The following is a 16,308-nucleotide window of genomic DNA, read 5'->3' on the forward strand; positions in this document are numbered from 1 at the left end:
GTTGAGAAACTACTTAGTTTATACTGGACAATGCTAAGAAATGAGGATATGATGGAAATATGAAATAAAATACATATTGTCTCTATGTAGGGATTACATTCCAGTTAGGAAGACAGCATTAGATAAATAATCATTTATATTGTATAATATATATTTTTTTGAGAGAAAATATAACAGTTGTCCTAACCTAATATGTAGGTAGCATTAGGTCAGTCCACAGAAAGAGGGACAACAATGTGAGATGAGAAGGATAAATAGGAATTATTAAGCAAAGAGGGCTAGGGGAAATTGGGGATTACAAGTCTAATCAAGAGAGTCTGATCAGTGAATAAGATCAGTGCTTTCACAGAACCAACTGCACATGAGCATTGAGTGGGAAAGTAATATCTGATGAACTAGTGAGGTGAAAAATGGCCAGATTATGTAGGACCTAGTGACCATTTAAAGGGTTTTCTGCTTTGTCCAAAGAGCTGTGGAAAACTGATGAAGGATTTGAAGCAGGAGAGTTAGGATCTTATTCTTATAATATCACTCCAATTGCTTTGAAGGGACTGACTTAAAAATATGTTTGAACAGTTGGTGGCAGAGAGAAAATAGTGAACTGTTCAGGGATAGGCATATGACCCAAGCAGGGTCAACCGGGGCTCTTTCCACAATACAGATGCTGGGAGAGAGAAAGTAGAGCTATTTTACCTGTACTTATAAACTTTGTGAATTCTCCAAGCCAAGGCCAAATATTTTTAATGAAGAAAGAGAGCTGGCCTAAGAAGAAAGCAGAATCGGGCAATGTCAAATGACTGAGTCCTGGTGATGTTGTTTAACCCCTAGATTCGTCTGTGCCTGAAGGAATATCCCTTGCAATTCTCAGTTCTGTGAGCTGATATGCTCTCTTGTTTGCTTTTATTTTCTATTTCTTTTTTGCCTTTTAATTATGCTTATTATTTTCTTTGTTATATGAAAAGACTTAAAGCTTGTACAGTTATAGCCAAGTTTTATTTTTTCCAACTTTATTGAGACAAAGTTACTTCTAACATTGTTTAAATTTAAGGTATACAATGTGATTTGAAACATATATATATTATAAAGTGTTTATCACAATAAGTTCAGTTAATACATCCTTCACCTCATGTGATTACCATTTTGTTATTGTGGTGGTGGTGAAAACATTAAACCTCTACTCTCATAGCAACGTTCAAGTATAAGATAGAGTTTTGTTAACTATATTTCCTATGCTGTACCTTAGATCCCCAGAACTTATTCATCCTATAACTTAAAGTTTGTACACTCTGATCTGCATCACCCCATTTCCCCCACTCCTCAGACCCTGAAAACAACCATTTTACTCTGTTTCTATGAGTTTGATGTGTTTAGATTCCACATGAAAGTGATATCATACAGTATGTGTCATTCTCTGTCTAACTTAACTCACTTAGCATAATGTCTTGAAGGTCCACCTATGTTGCCACATATGGCAGGATTTTCTTCTTTTTTATGGATAATATTCCAGTGTGTGTGTATGCGGGCACACACACGTGTATATATGACACATATTCTTTATCCATTCATCTGTTGACAGACACATTGTTTCCATATATTGGCTACTGTGAATAATGCTGCAGTGAACATCAGGATGCAGAGAAGTGGTATTGCTAGATCATATGGTAATTCTATTTTCAATTTTTTGAGGAACTTCCATACTGTTTTCCATCATGGCTGCTTCAGTTTACATTCCCACCAACAGTGCACCAGAGGTCCCTTTTCTCTATACCCTCACCAGCCCTTGAGATCTCTTCTCTTTTTGTTAATAGCCATTCTAACAGATGTGAGGTGACATCAAATTGTGGTTTCATTTTGTATTTCCCTGATGATTAGTGATGTTGAGCACCTTTTCATGTACCTGATGGCATTTGTATGTCTTCTTTAGAGAAATGTCTATTCGCAACCTCTGCCCATTTTTTAACCAGATTGTTTGTTTGTTTGTTTTGTTACTGAGTTGCATGAGTTCCTTATATAACTTGGGTATTAATGCCTTATCAGATATATGATTTGCAAATATTTTCTCCCATTCCGTGGGTTGGCTTTTCATTTTGTTGATTGTTTTTGTTTTGCTATGCAGAAAATTTTTACTTAATGTAGTCCCACTTATTTTTACTTTTGTTGCCTCTGCTTTTGGTGTCATATTCATAAAGTCATTACCAAGACCAATGTCAAGGAGCTTACCTTCAATGTTTCTTCTAGGAATATTGTGGTTTTGGTCTTATGTTTAAGTCCTTAATCCTTTTTTTTTTTTTAACATCTTTATTGGAGTATAATTGCTTTACAATGGTGTGTTACTTTCTGCTTTATAACAGAATCAACTATACAGATACATATATCCCCATATCTCCTCCTTCTTGCATCTCCCTCCCACCCTCCCTATCCTTTTGCATTTATTTTGTTAGTGGCATAGGACAGGGGTCCACTTTCTTTCTTTTGCATGTGAATATCCATGTTTTCCCAACATCATTTTGAAGAACTATCCTCTCCCCATTGAATATTCTTGTCTCCCTTATCAAATATTAGTTAAACTTATGTGGGGATTTATTTCTGGGTTCTTGATTCTGCTCCACTGGCTTATGTGCCTGTTTTTATGCCAGTACCATACTGTTTTAATTACTATGGCTTCCAAACATTGGGGATATTATTCAACTTTCTGGACATCTGTATATTCATCTGCAAAATGGTGATAATTATACTTTACAGGGTGGTGGTGATGATTAAATTAAACTATACAGGTTGAGTCTGGCACTTTTCTCTACTTAGCTAAATATTGCAGACACCTAAAATCAGTGAGAAGAAATGGATTATTCAGTAAATTATGTCAATATCCTAGCCAAATTAAAATTTTTAAAAATTATGCTGTACCAAAACTTCTAGATGGATTAAAAATTTCAATATAGTTTTAAAGTACTAGAAGAAAAAAGATAGACTATGCCAAGATCATAAACATAAAAAAGAGAATGATGTATCAATTTAACTAGATAAAAACATAAAATGTCTATCAAAAGACAAAATTTTAAAAAATTACTTATGGAAGGAAAATTATACACAACATATTTAAGACACAAAAATTTAATGGATTTAATTCGTGATGAGCTCTTTCAAATCCAGAATTAAAAATGGATACAGCTTATAACTATGTAATATACAAAAAATAAATAGAAAGGATAAGTCAACACATAAAAAGAGGCTCAATATCAACTAAAAAATATAAATTTAAAAGACCTCTTTTTCATACTTCTGATCACCAAAATTTAAAACCATGGATAATATCAAGTGTTGTAAAGAGTAGTGGAAAATATTCCCTATCAAACATTGTTTAGGACAAGTGTAAACTAATCTAGTATTTTTGAAAGATGACATAGCAATATATACCAAAATTTATTATATATAACCTCATTTCACAGAAATTCCACTTTTAAGTGTTTAGCCCAAGGAAATGATTGCATAGTACAAAATGTTTTATGAACTAAGATTCACATTATGGCAGTACTGATATGAAAAATAGAAAATAAATTACCATTAATATGGCACTTATTCAACAAATATTTTTATACACACCTTAATTGAAATTGTATCAAGCATCTTTTAGGACCATAATGCTATGAGATTGAAAATCAATTACAGGAAAATAAAAACTGTAAAAAAACACAAATACATTGAGGCTAAACAGTGCACTACTAAATAACCAACAGATAACTGAAGAAATCAAAGAAGAAATAAAAAATACATAGAAACAAATGACAATGAAAACACAATGACACAATATGTATGGGACGCAGCAAAAGCAGTTCTAAGTGGGAAATTTATAGCAATTCAATGTCACCACAAGAAACAAGAAAAATCTCAAATAAACAATTTAACCCTACACTTAAAACCACTAGAGAAAGAAGAACAAGATAACCCAAAGTCAGTCAAAGCAAAGAAATCATAAAGATCAGAGCAGAAATAAATGAAATAGAAATGAGGAAAACAATAGCAAAGATCAATAAAACTAAAAGCTGGTTCTTTGAGAAGATAAACAAAATTGATAAATACTTAGCCAGACTCATCAAGAAAAAAAGGGAGATGACACAAATCAATAAAATTAGAAATGAAAAAGGAGAAATCACAACTGACACTGCAGAAATACAAAGGATTATAAGTGACTACTACAAAAAACTATATGCCAATAAAATGGACAACCACGAAGAAATGGAAAAATTCTTGGAAAGGTAAAATTTTCCAAGACTGAACCAGAAAGAATTAGAAAAAATTAACAGAGCTATCACAAGCAATGAAATTGAAACCATAAAAAAAAAAATCTTCCAACAAACAAAAGTCTAGGACCAGATGGCTTCACAGGCAAATTCTATCAAACATTTAGAAAAGAGCTAACACCCATTCTTCTCAAATTCTTCAAAAAATTGCAGAGGAAGAAACACTCCCAAATTCATTCTACGAAGCCACCATCAACCTGATACCAAAACCAGAAAAAAGATATCACAAAAAAAGAAAATAAGAGACCAATATCACTGATGAACATAGATGCAAACATCCTCAACAAAATACTAGCAAACAGAATCCAGCAGCACATTAAAAGGATCATACATCATGATCAAGTGGGATTTATCCCAGGGATGCAAGGATTCTTCAGCATATGCAAATCAATCAATGTGATTCATCACATTAACAAATTAAGGAATAAAAACCATATGATCATCTCAATAGATGCAAAAACAGCTTTCGACAAAATTCAACACCCATTTATGATAAAAACTTTCCAGAAAATGGGCAGAGAGGGAACCTACCTCAACATAATAAAGGCCATAGGGCTTCCCTGGTGGTGCAGTGGTTAAGAATCCGTCTGCCAATGCAGGGGACACGGGCTCAAGCCCTGGCCCAGGAAGATCCCATATGCTGCGGAGCAACTAAGCCCATGAGCCACAACTACTGAGCCTGTGCTCTAGAGCCTGCGAGCCACAACTACTGAAGCCCGCGCGCCTAGAGCTCATGACCCACAAGAGAAGACACTGGAATGAGGAGCCCACACAATGTAATGAAGAGTAGCCCCTGCTCGCCACAACTAGAGAAAGCCCGGGTGCAGCAACAAAGACCCAACACAGCCAAATAAATAAATAAATAAATAAATTTAATTAAAAAAATAAAATAAATAAAAAAAAATAAAGGCCATATATGACAAACCCACAGCAAGCATCATACTCAAAGGTGAAAAACTGAAAGCACTCCCTCTAAGACCAGGAAGAAGACAAGGATGTCCACTCTCGCCACTCTTATTCAACACAGTTTTGGAAGTCCTGGCCATGGCACTCAGAGAAGAAAAAGAAATAAAAGGAATACAAATTGGAAAAGAAGAAGTTAAACAGTCACTCTTTGCAGATGACATGATACTATACATAGAAAATCCTAAAGATGCCACCAGAAAACTACTCGAACTAATCAATGAATTTGGTAAGGTTGCAGGATACAAAATTAATGCACAGAAATCTGTTGCATTCCTCTACACCAACAATGAAAAATCAGAAAGAGAAATTAAGGAAACACTCCCATATACTATTGCAACAAAAAGAATAAAATACCTAGGAATAAACCTGCCTAAGGAGGCAAAAGACTTGTACTCAGAAAACTATAAAACACTGATGAAAGAAATCAAAGATGACAAAAACAGATGGAGAAATATACCATGTTCTTGGATTGGAAGAATCAATATTGTGAAAATGACTATACTATCCAAAGCAATCTACAGATTCAATGCAATCCCTATCAAACTACCAATGGCATTCTTCACAGAATTAGAATAAAATTTTTACAATTTGCATGGAAACACAAAAGTCCCCAAATAGCCAAAGCAATACTGAGAAAGAAAAACGTAGTTGGAGGAATAGGGTTCCCCAGCTTCAAACTATACCACAAAGCTACAGTAATCAAGACAATATGGTACTGGCACAAAAACAGAAATATAGATCAATGGTACAGGACAGAATGCCCAGAGATAAACCCATGCACATATAGGCACCTAATTTTTGACAAAGGAGGTAAGAACATACAATGGAAAAAAGACAGCCTCCTTAATAAGTGGTGCTGGGAAAACTGGACAGCTACATATAAAAGAATGAAATTAGAATACTACCTAACACCATACACAAGAATAAACTCCAAATGGATTAAAGACTTAACTGTAAGACCAGACACTATAAAACTCTTAGAGGAAAATATAGGAAAAATACTCTTTGACATACACCACAGCAAGATCTTTTTTTGACCCACCTCCTAGAGTAACGGAAATAAAAACAAAAATAAACAAATGGGACTTAAACTAAGTTTTTGCATAGCAAAGGAAACCATAAACAAGACAAAAAGACAACCCTCAGAATGGGAGAAAATATTTGCAGATGAAACAATAGACAAAGGATTAATCTCCAAAATATACAAACAGCTCATGGAGCTCAATATCAAAAAAACATACAATCCAGTTAAAAAATGGGTGGAAGATCTAAATAGACATTTCATCAAAAAAGACATACAGATGGCCAAGAGGCACATGAAAATATGCTCAACATCATTAATTATTAGAGAACTGTAAATCAAAACTACAATGAGGTATCACCTCACACCGGTTAGAATGGCCACTATCAAAAAACCTAGAAACAATAAATGCTGGAAAGGATGTGGTGAAAAGGGAACCCTCCTGCCCTGTTGGTGGGACTGTAAATTGATACAACCACAATGGAAAACAATACGGAGGTTCCTTAAAAAACTAAAAATAGAACTACCATGTGACCCAGCTATCCCACTACTGGGCATATACCCTGAGAAAACCATAATTCAGAAAGAGTCATGTACCACAGTGTTCACTGTAGCTCTATTTACAACGGCCAGGACATGGAAGCAACCTAAATGTTCATGGACAGATGAATGGATAAAGAAGATACGGCACATATATACAATGGAATATTACTCAGCTATAAAAAGAAATGAAATTGAGTTATTTGTAATGAGGTGGATGGACCTAGGGTCTGTCATACAGAGTGAAGTCAGAAAGAGAAAAACAAATACTATATCCTAATGCATATATATGGTATCTAAAAAAAAAATGGTACTGATGAAACTAGTTGCAGGGGAGGAATAAAGATGTAGACATATAGAGTGGACCTGAGGACACAGGGTGGGAGGGAGAAGCTGGGGCAAAGTGAGAGTAGCAGCAACATATATACACTACTGAATGCAAAATAGTTAGCTAGTGGGAAGCAGCAGCATAGCACAGGGAGATCAGCTCAGTGCTTTGCGATGACCTAGAGGGGTGGGATATGGAGGATGGGAGGGAGGCTAAAGAGGGAGGGGATATGGGGACATACGTATGCATATGGCTGATTCACTTTGTTGTACAACAGAAACTAACATGGTATTGTGAAGCAATTATACTCCAATAAAGATCTATTAAAGAATAAATTAATTAAAAGAATAAGGCATACTGAGTGAAGTAAGTCAAGCAGAGAAAGACAAATATCATAATATATCACTTATACATGTAATCTACAAAAATAGTACAAATGAACTTATTTACAATAAGTGAAATTTTCTACAATCGCAGATTTAGAAAACAAACTTATGGTTCCCAGAGGGGAAGGAGCAGGGGAGGGATAAATTGGGAAATTGGGATTGACATATAGACACTACTATATATAAAATAGATAACTAATAAGGATCTACTGTATATCACAGGGAACTCTACTCAATACGTTGTAATGACCTATATAGGAAGAGAATCTAAAAAACAGTGATATATGTATATGTATAATGGATTCACTTTGCTGTACAGCAGAAACTAACACAACATTAGAAATCAACTATACTCCAACAAAAAGTAAAAAAAAAAAAAGAATAAGGAAGAGCTCTATACACTGACATGGAAGATCCTCAGTATTTAAATATATATGGTATGATCCAATTTATATATGAACATACGTTTCATTATCTATTTACCTATTTACCAAAAAGTATGTATTATTTTATATATGTCTATTGTTTTGTTTTCTAACAATGATAAAAGCACTATAATAATTAGAAAAATAAAATTATTTCAATTTGAAAGGTAATTATGAATATAGTTTCTCTCATTTTTATGTTGGTTTTAAGTGTATATGTGCAAATATTTTAAAAAAGAGATATCTGAGTTCAAATGTAACTCAGATTACGAAGGTTTGGTGTAGTACTTATCTCTTCACTGTTTACATTCTGGTGTTAAAAATTTATGCTTAACTATTGAAAGAAACTTCAAATACTTTTATAAACCTACTATAAAACTCCTTCCAACCAGCACTGTTTTGTCCCTACCACAACCATACAAATAAAGGAGGTAGAAAATGTTCCAGCTTTTCATGTCCTAGAGTTTCTCTCAATCTCAGTCTCTTCAAACCATAAAGACATCTGAATGTCTTCTTTGAAAATTTTGACTTAAAAGAGTAAGATTGCTCAAGCTATGGTCATACTTTATAGATGAGGTGAGGTTTTTCTTTTATTGTCATTGCTGTTTTAAATCATGTTGAACTCCAAAAAACACTGTTAAAAATCAAGGCTGATTTTTCTTTTTAGCTACCAAGCCGATATACAGATTTAGATGAGAGTAATTTATGGTGAATGTGTGTGTTTGCATTTATGAGTGTGAACGCATGTGTATGTGTCTGAGGGTTGTGTACATGTGTATGTGTTGTGTGAGCATATGAATACACACCTTATGCTGTATGTCTGTGTATCCATATGTCTTGTAATGAATGTGTGTGTGTGCTCATATATGTCTTGTGTGTGGTATATTGAGAGAATGTCTAAAAAAGCAATATTTAAGTACATTTAAAATGAAGCAAATATTTGTTTTCCTATTTGCAGATAATACTATAGATGATAAAATGGCCTTAATCACATGTGGGTAGCCATTGAAGGCTCAGTGTAAACATCAGCAGCACATCTGAAGTCAAGTCTATAGGATAATTACATTTCTGAAAATGCAGGATCCAATGTACTATGAGACCAAAACCCAAATTTTGATAAATGGATTTCATGCAAAAATTGTTTATTCTAAGACGTTAAAAATGAAAAATTATATGCTTAATATTAAATTATAGCACCACAAAACTGCTTTCTTCTAATTGCTTCATTTCTTCCTGAAACTGTAAAGTCAAGTATAAAATATGTTCATGGTTTGAAAAACGGATAAACCTCCAAGAGACCTAACACTGAAAGTTGAAGAAAATGTTAGATTTTTAATTTATTATTATTATTATTATTATTAATCTTCTTTTGTTTTTTTCAAAATTTTAGAAGTCTTAAAGAGATATGGAACAATTACATAAATTTTTCCTATCTTGCTTTTTCACATTTAATTTCTTTCCACATCTTCTTTTCCCATTTGCTTTTTATTCAGGTTTACAAAAGGTAAAAGAAGGGATTTGTGAAATGATTAAATGAGTTAAAGAAAAAGAATGTTTTTCTCTCATTCTTTTATTTTTTTCTTAGTTTTTTTTTGTTTTTTGTTTTTGTCTTCATACCTAAATCTTACCTTTAAAAGGTAGAGATATTATTGTTTTATTTTCATTTTGTTTTGTTTTTTGAAGTAAGTGAAAGAAAAGGAGAGTATAACCCTGACGTAGGGAAATATTTGTTAAGTTAGTGTTGAAAAAGTTTCTATTTTACTTCCATTAATAATCTACTTTGTCTGGGGCATGTACAAACACAAATATAGTATTGTGGGATAAGAAGCTTAAGTAGAGAGAAAAAAAAAGCAAGCTTTCTGTCAGGTTTCAGAAATGTATAAAACCAAGGAAACAATCTAGGCTCAATGAAAGGATAAATCTCATTCAATGTGGACATGCATATTTTGATATATAATAATATTTTATATTTCTTGATTCTATAAGGAACAGAAGAATATATAAGAACTTAAGTTCACTCAAAACAGGAATCTCATGTTGCAATAGGTCTCTCTTCTCTGGAAAATACTTTTAAGGATCCAAAAGAGCTCAAATGTGAATTCCTCACAAATTATAAATTATATTTTATAAAATATGCTAGCCTGAGCTGCCTTAAACCCTTTCTGGTACAAGGTGGGGTATAAATTAATTAATTAGTACACGGACTACTTGGTAAATTTAAATCATGTTGGCCTCTTAAGAGTTTACATTTTTTAAAAAGTACTATACTATTTGTTCACATACTTAATGAACTTAATCATTATGTATGTATACCCTTGTGATTGTTCCAATGATGAGATTAAAGAAGCAAGAAGACTTCCTCAGAGCAAAATGTTTCTTAAGAAATGTGACTTTTGAAAGGACTGACTTATCATGACCACAAGAATATGCATTTGTAAACAGATCCTTTGAATTCTAAGTCATTTTATTTTGTATTTATTGTAAGTAAGTCACTACTATATGCATAGTAGTAGCACTTATAGGATGCAGAATAAAGTAATGCCCAGGAGAAAAACAGGGAAGAAGTAAGTATTAATCGTTGGAGTATCTAAGTATAAGATGGGAATAACTTAGTTATATACTCATGAAAAAATTATTTGCTTCTGTGTAACAAAGAAGTGATGGAATGGATCGAAAAGTAGTAAAATACATGAAAAAAGAGATCGCTCCATGCCTACAAAAACACATTTATGAAATGGACTTTAGCAAACTTCTGGAACAGCATTTTTACACATTTCAGAAGAACACATCTTTTTTTTTTTTTTCACCACTCCTAAATGGCAAATACTTTGTTATTCTATGTTATCAAATTCTCTGAAACAAAAAATAAACAGAAAATTTAATAGAGTGGATTTCCATAAATTGATTGGATCCCAGGAATTACCCAGGATGCTTATTAAACATTTAGATTCCCAGGTTCCACTTACAATTATTGAATCTAAATCTCCACAGGAGGGTTCTTATGATTAGGCAAGATTTGAGAATATGAAATACATTATAAAAACATGCAATGAGGGCTTCCCTGGTGGCGCAGTGGTTGAGAGTCCGCCTGCCGATGCAGGGGACGTGGGTTCGTGCCCCGGTCTGGGAAGATCCCACATGCCACGGAATGGCTGGGCCCGTGAGCCATGGCCACCGAACCTGCGCATCTGGAGCCTGTTCTCCACAATGGGAGAGGCCACAACAGTGAGAGGCCCGCGTACCGCAAAAAAAAAACCAAAAAACAAACATGCAATGTATTATAAAATGTTACCCATTTGATTATTTTATACCAAACTTTTTTAAGGGTTGAGAAAAAGAACACAACAATTCTGACCCACCACTACGTTTAACTGTTTGGTCCAATGTAGAATGAGAAAAAAAATGTTTAAAGTTTCTAGATTTTTAATGTTTGGGTAATGTACTTACTACAGTTTTCAGCTTTCCTGTTGTCTCGGATCACTATTCTTTGGTTGATTGTGCTGAAGAGTGTTGTCCAGTTAATGGTATGATAATAACACAGGTTGCTGTTGTCAGTGATATAGATGTTTCCTGCACTGATTTCTTTCAGGGATTGGAACTGTAGAGAAGTGATGCCCTGTTGCTTGAGGATAAGCAAGGAAAGGCCACTAAAGAGAGGGGAGAGGAAAAAAATGGAACAGTAATAATTGTTTTCTGGCCATGACATGCATTCTTGAAGTAAAATAAGGATGTCATATCTTACTCCAAAAAGAATGTTAATAGAGTGTAAAAAAGATTGAATTAATAAACCTGAGATACAAATACTATTTCTTTACATGCTATATGCTGTTTTAAAAGTAATCACTTGACCCCCCCAAAAATCCCATCTTTTATAATTATAAATATCAATGATATCTCTGTCTCTGTCTATATATGTACCACTGACGTATCTGCTCACTGCCTTCCCTCCTAACCCCTGAATCTTAAGTTCCTCAAGAATGAAACCCTGTATTAAGACTAAATAATTAAATAAATGTTTATGGGGTGACTGTTCATCTACCCAAAGTAAGACATTAATTCTACTCTAACTATTTAATAGATTTAGACACACTTTCAGAAGGTAAATATCTCAGAGAATTACCATAGATATTTAGCTTTAATTTATACCTCAGAAACCAAAGCGTTAATTGTAATTCTTGAAAAATGTATAAGGATAGGAGATGTTAAAAATTAAAGAGAAGAATAAAATTAAACTAAAATTAAAAAAAAAATACTCAGAAGGCTTGGACAAGTGAGAAAGCATCTCTAAAAGTTAAATAACAACTACACTGTAGAAACAAATTATCATTTCAAGGATGTTGTTTTCTCAACATAGTCCACTTTGTAATTAAATTTTTTTTCCATTTTCTAAAGACTAAATGTGTTTCCCACATTTCAATCAACTTATGAACATTATTTTATATTTTGGAAATCAAAGCTGTCCTCTAAATTTGCTTTGCTTTTAGTACTCAGATTTTTTTTCATGTGTTTTATATATACACATGCATGGAGAACAATAATATACAGATATATAATGTGTGTGTACCCAAATGGGATGTAATTCACTCTCTCAAATCTTTGTTCCCATCATAACCACCCTTAGTTGTTGATTATACAATGTGAGCATAATAATGCCTTGACTTAGATTTATAACACTTTATTCAATGGATAGTAAAAATTGGCTCCACATAGCACTTGAATAGATTATATCTCTCAACTATCCTTTCTTATTAAGCACTTTTCCCCTTTACATTTTAGAACCTCTTACAGATATACCTGTTTTAATAGCAAAATTCAGTGGACTTCCTGTGAACCATTATTAAAGAATACTTAATGACAGTATTGACTTTAGGCATCTTTTGGATTTAAGTAGAAAAATTATCAAGATCTCCTTATATAAATAAACTTAACTGTTCATAAACAATAATTTTGTGCAGATGAAATCTGAACTAAAATAAAAACAGTGGCTTAATAAATATTAAAACATATATTTTTATTATGTGAATAAAAATATTGACATTAGAACTTTAGAACAGTATCCTTCTGAGCCCTGATTATCTGTCCATTATTAACTAGTACTGCATGTAGCATAGTGGACCAAATTCTAAAATATCAGCGCTGTGATGCTTTGTTCAAATGATAGCTCCAGAGACAAAATGAGAACCTCCTGGTAAAACAGCATTTGTATCCCATACACCGAAGTCATTACAAAGTCATTCAAGTCTGTCTTTTAATTATGATAACATATGATCAAAAAGAAGTTCAGTTTTGTGGTTCACATCATGTACTCCACAACTGCCAAACACTAAAATTACTTTAAGTGACAGGCAGTTGAAAAATCAAGTTGTATACTTTAAAGCACAATCAAGGGTATTTTTCATTGAGCTTTCCTTTAGAATTTAAAGTGGAAAAACAATATTTCTAGAATCAGTAAATCAATGAGTCTGATGGCTATGATATAATGTACACATGATGCAGAGACCTGTAACTTTGAATATATACACCTACCTATAGAGTACTCTTCCACCAATGGTCACCAGGTTAGAAAAAACACTGAAGTCAGTCATGTTTGGGGGCCATGATTGTATGTTCAAGAAACCTACAAAAGATAAGGACAGTAAAATAATTCAGAATATCATTGTCTCAGTAACAGTGTTTAATACCAAATATTCTTAAAATATGATGAAAATGGGAGGTAAGAAAAAGGCAGCAAATATTCCTATTTTTGAACCATTCTATCTCATATTTCTTCTTCCAAGATTCAGTGTCTTACCCAAAGTTTCTGGGCTACAATACTCAATAGATGATGAATGTCAAAATAATGAACACCAAGAATATATACATACAGAATCATATAAGTGTATGGTTTAAAGATTTAAATGATTCTTAATTTGATTTATTCTTCTAAATGGAAAAATTATTTAGTCTAACTAGACAAAGAGTTTAATTTCTCTGAAATCTTTTGCCACCTTATCCGTACACTTACCACATCAGCTGTCTGTCTTGCATTCTAAGACATTTATGTATATAACTAAGCCTCCTTATTTGGTTTTACATTCTTTGAAAGCAAACCCATGTCTGATTCATGTCTGTGGGCCCCATATCATCTACTATGACAGCTCTGAACATATTAGGTCCTCAGTAAACATGTGCTAAATAAATCCTACCTGCTACCCATCCTCAGTAGTACTTGTGAAATTTAAATAGAAACACATGGGTTCAAAGATCCACTGACATTTGCAAAAAGAGTAACATCAAAATTTCAAGGATTTTTTTTTTAATTCCACAGATTTCAAAATGTGCACAGATGTTAAGGAACTAAGACATCCATCATTTAAAATAATACGTGTGGGCTTCCCTGGTGGCGCAGTGGTTGAGAGTCCGCCTGCCGATGCAGGGAACACGAGTTCGTGCCCCGGTCCGGGAAGATCCCACATGCCGCGGAGCGGCTGGGCCCGTGAGCCGTGGCCGCTGAGCCTGCGCGTCCCGAGCCTGTGCTCCGCAATTGGAGAGGCCACAACAGTGAGAGGCCCGCGTACCGCAAAAGAATAAAATAAAATAATACGTGTTTTCAAAACTAAAATTTGCTTTGAAAATTCCAATACTATATAATATTTTTAACAAAAGACTAAAATTCACATAGTTCATAGCACAACAAACTCACTTTAAAAATTACCTGTTATCTCTCGGACTGTCCGAAACACGTTCAGTTTCTCTGGGTCTATGGCTTCAATTGCATTGTAAGGGTCCCTAGGGAAAAAAAAAAAAAAAAGAAGCCGAACTTAAAATTAGATAAAGGGGTGAAAATATGAGAAATGTGACAAAAATTATTTCATTCCAATTGAATTTTAATTAGCAATAGGAAGGTTAGAAATGTTTTATCCAGATTTTCTATGCTAGATGTGGAAGGGGATTAAAAGGTACTTTCCGGAAATTTTGATGACACAGAATATGAGTTCTTCATTGAAGGCTATTCTAGATCCAGAGGAACGGTTCAATTGACTATCCTGAATAAACCTCCAAATATAGCAATTCCATTTATTAACCATTTTATTTTGCCTTTAAAAGTTTATTCTCAATTGGAAAAATATACACTGTAAATAAATTATGTTATGGTGAGAATAATTGCCTTTTGGGTTCCTCAAAGCATACTAAATTGCTAACAGAACCTGTAATTTCATAAGAAGGGTGAAAACAAATACAGGAAGTAAACTTTTTTTTTTTTCTGTATCTTCACATTTATCTATCAGGGCAATCTTGTTCCTATCTGTTTATTTATGTTCACTTTCATATGACAGGAACTATTTGCTTCCCTCTATATGAATCATACTAACATTTGAAAATAAAATTTACCACAAATTTAACAATACTCAAAATGTGTTGTAAATTTTGGGGCTTTTTAAAAATACAATCTCTTAATGCATAAATATATTTTTTGTAATTAATGTTATTGATACATAAATGCCCTGTCTTCACCAAAATTAATATAAAATACCTTTAAAATTAAATATTTAATGGAATTTTTCAGAAGTTTTCATCTTAGGAAAATATTTTTCATTTATAACATCCTGCCCATACAAAATAATTACATTCTTGAATATTAAGCCAAATGTAAATATAATATTAAACATTTCTCAGTAATTCAAGCACTACTTTCAGATTTTCTTAAGTAATATATAGTAGTTTTTCTAGGTTTTATTACTTTAAAAGGTGCTCTGTGCTATTCTGGGCAAGTAGAAACCTTATATTAATATATACTCTTCAGAGGAAAATTAAATTCCATTCATTGGTCATTTCTCCAAGAGAGATCAAACTTTCTAAAAACAAGGAATTAGGCTCTTTTAGAAGTTTGTATCCACCTTTAGCAATCAACTGAATTTTATCCTTGCACTGGATATCTGTTGTTTTACCAGTCTCTGAGAACCTTCCTTTTCACATGGGGAATAAACACTAGGATACATGATCCATTGGAGGCTATCAGTCAATGTGCTCCACAATCCCCTGACAAACAGATAGGCATGTGGCCTTTCTTCTAAGAATTTGAGTCTGAATCCACTGGCATTTATTCATCCTGGCATTAGAGCCTTGTAAACATTCTCTATTAGTTCAGCAACCTTGATCTCTGGAACCACCTTTTACTGGCTCTCTCTGCTTGATTCATCAGCATATTTTCTATACTGTGAACCATCCTATATCTTTTAAAAGAAAAAAAAATCTTGCTTGATGAAATTACTGCTTCAAACTGAGAAAAACTAAGAAGTATAATCAATACATTGGGCTACTAGTTTAACATGGCGTGTTATAGAAGGCTTGGAAACACTATAAA

General features: G+C 33.3%; 1 protein-coding gene across 5 annotated transcripts in view; it reads right to left on the reverse strand.

The window, feature by feature from the left end:
* The window catches only part of ERBB4 (erb-b2 receptor tyrosine kinase 4), a 1,129,074-nt gene that overhangs the window by 292,452 nt on the left and 820,314 nt on the right, over nucleotides 1-16,308 (reverse strand). For 4 of the 5 annotated variants that reach the window (XM_024124587.3, XM_028481564.2, XM_028481562.2 and 1 more), the window contains 3 exons: nucleotides 14,659-14,732; nucleotides 13,491-13,581; nucleotides 11,412-11,611 (listed from right to left, as the gene is read on the reverse strand). In XM_024124587.3, the coding sequence (XP_023980355.2) occupies nucleotides 11,412-11,611; nucleotides 13,491-13,581; nucleotides 14,659-14,732 (365 nt within the window). The remainder of the gene's footprint in view (nucleotides 1-11,411; nucleotides 11,612-13,490; nucleotides 13,582-14,658; nucleotides 14,733-16,308) is intronic. The other variant, XM_055089875.1, reaches the window with a different exon arrangement.

The sequence above is a fragment of the Physeter macrocephalus genome, chromosome 2 (genome assembly GCF_002837175.3).
Source record: "Physeter macrocephalus isolate SW-GA chromosome 2, ASM283717v5, whole genome shotgun sequence".
In the NCBI taxonomy this organism is placed as follows: Eukaryota; Metazoa; Chordata; class Mammalia; order Artiodactyla; family Physeteridae; genus Physeter; species Physeter macrocephalus.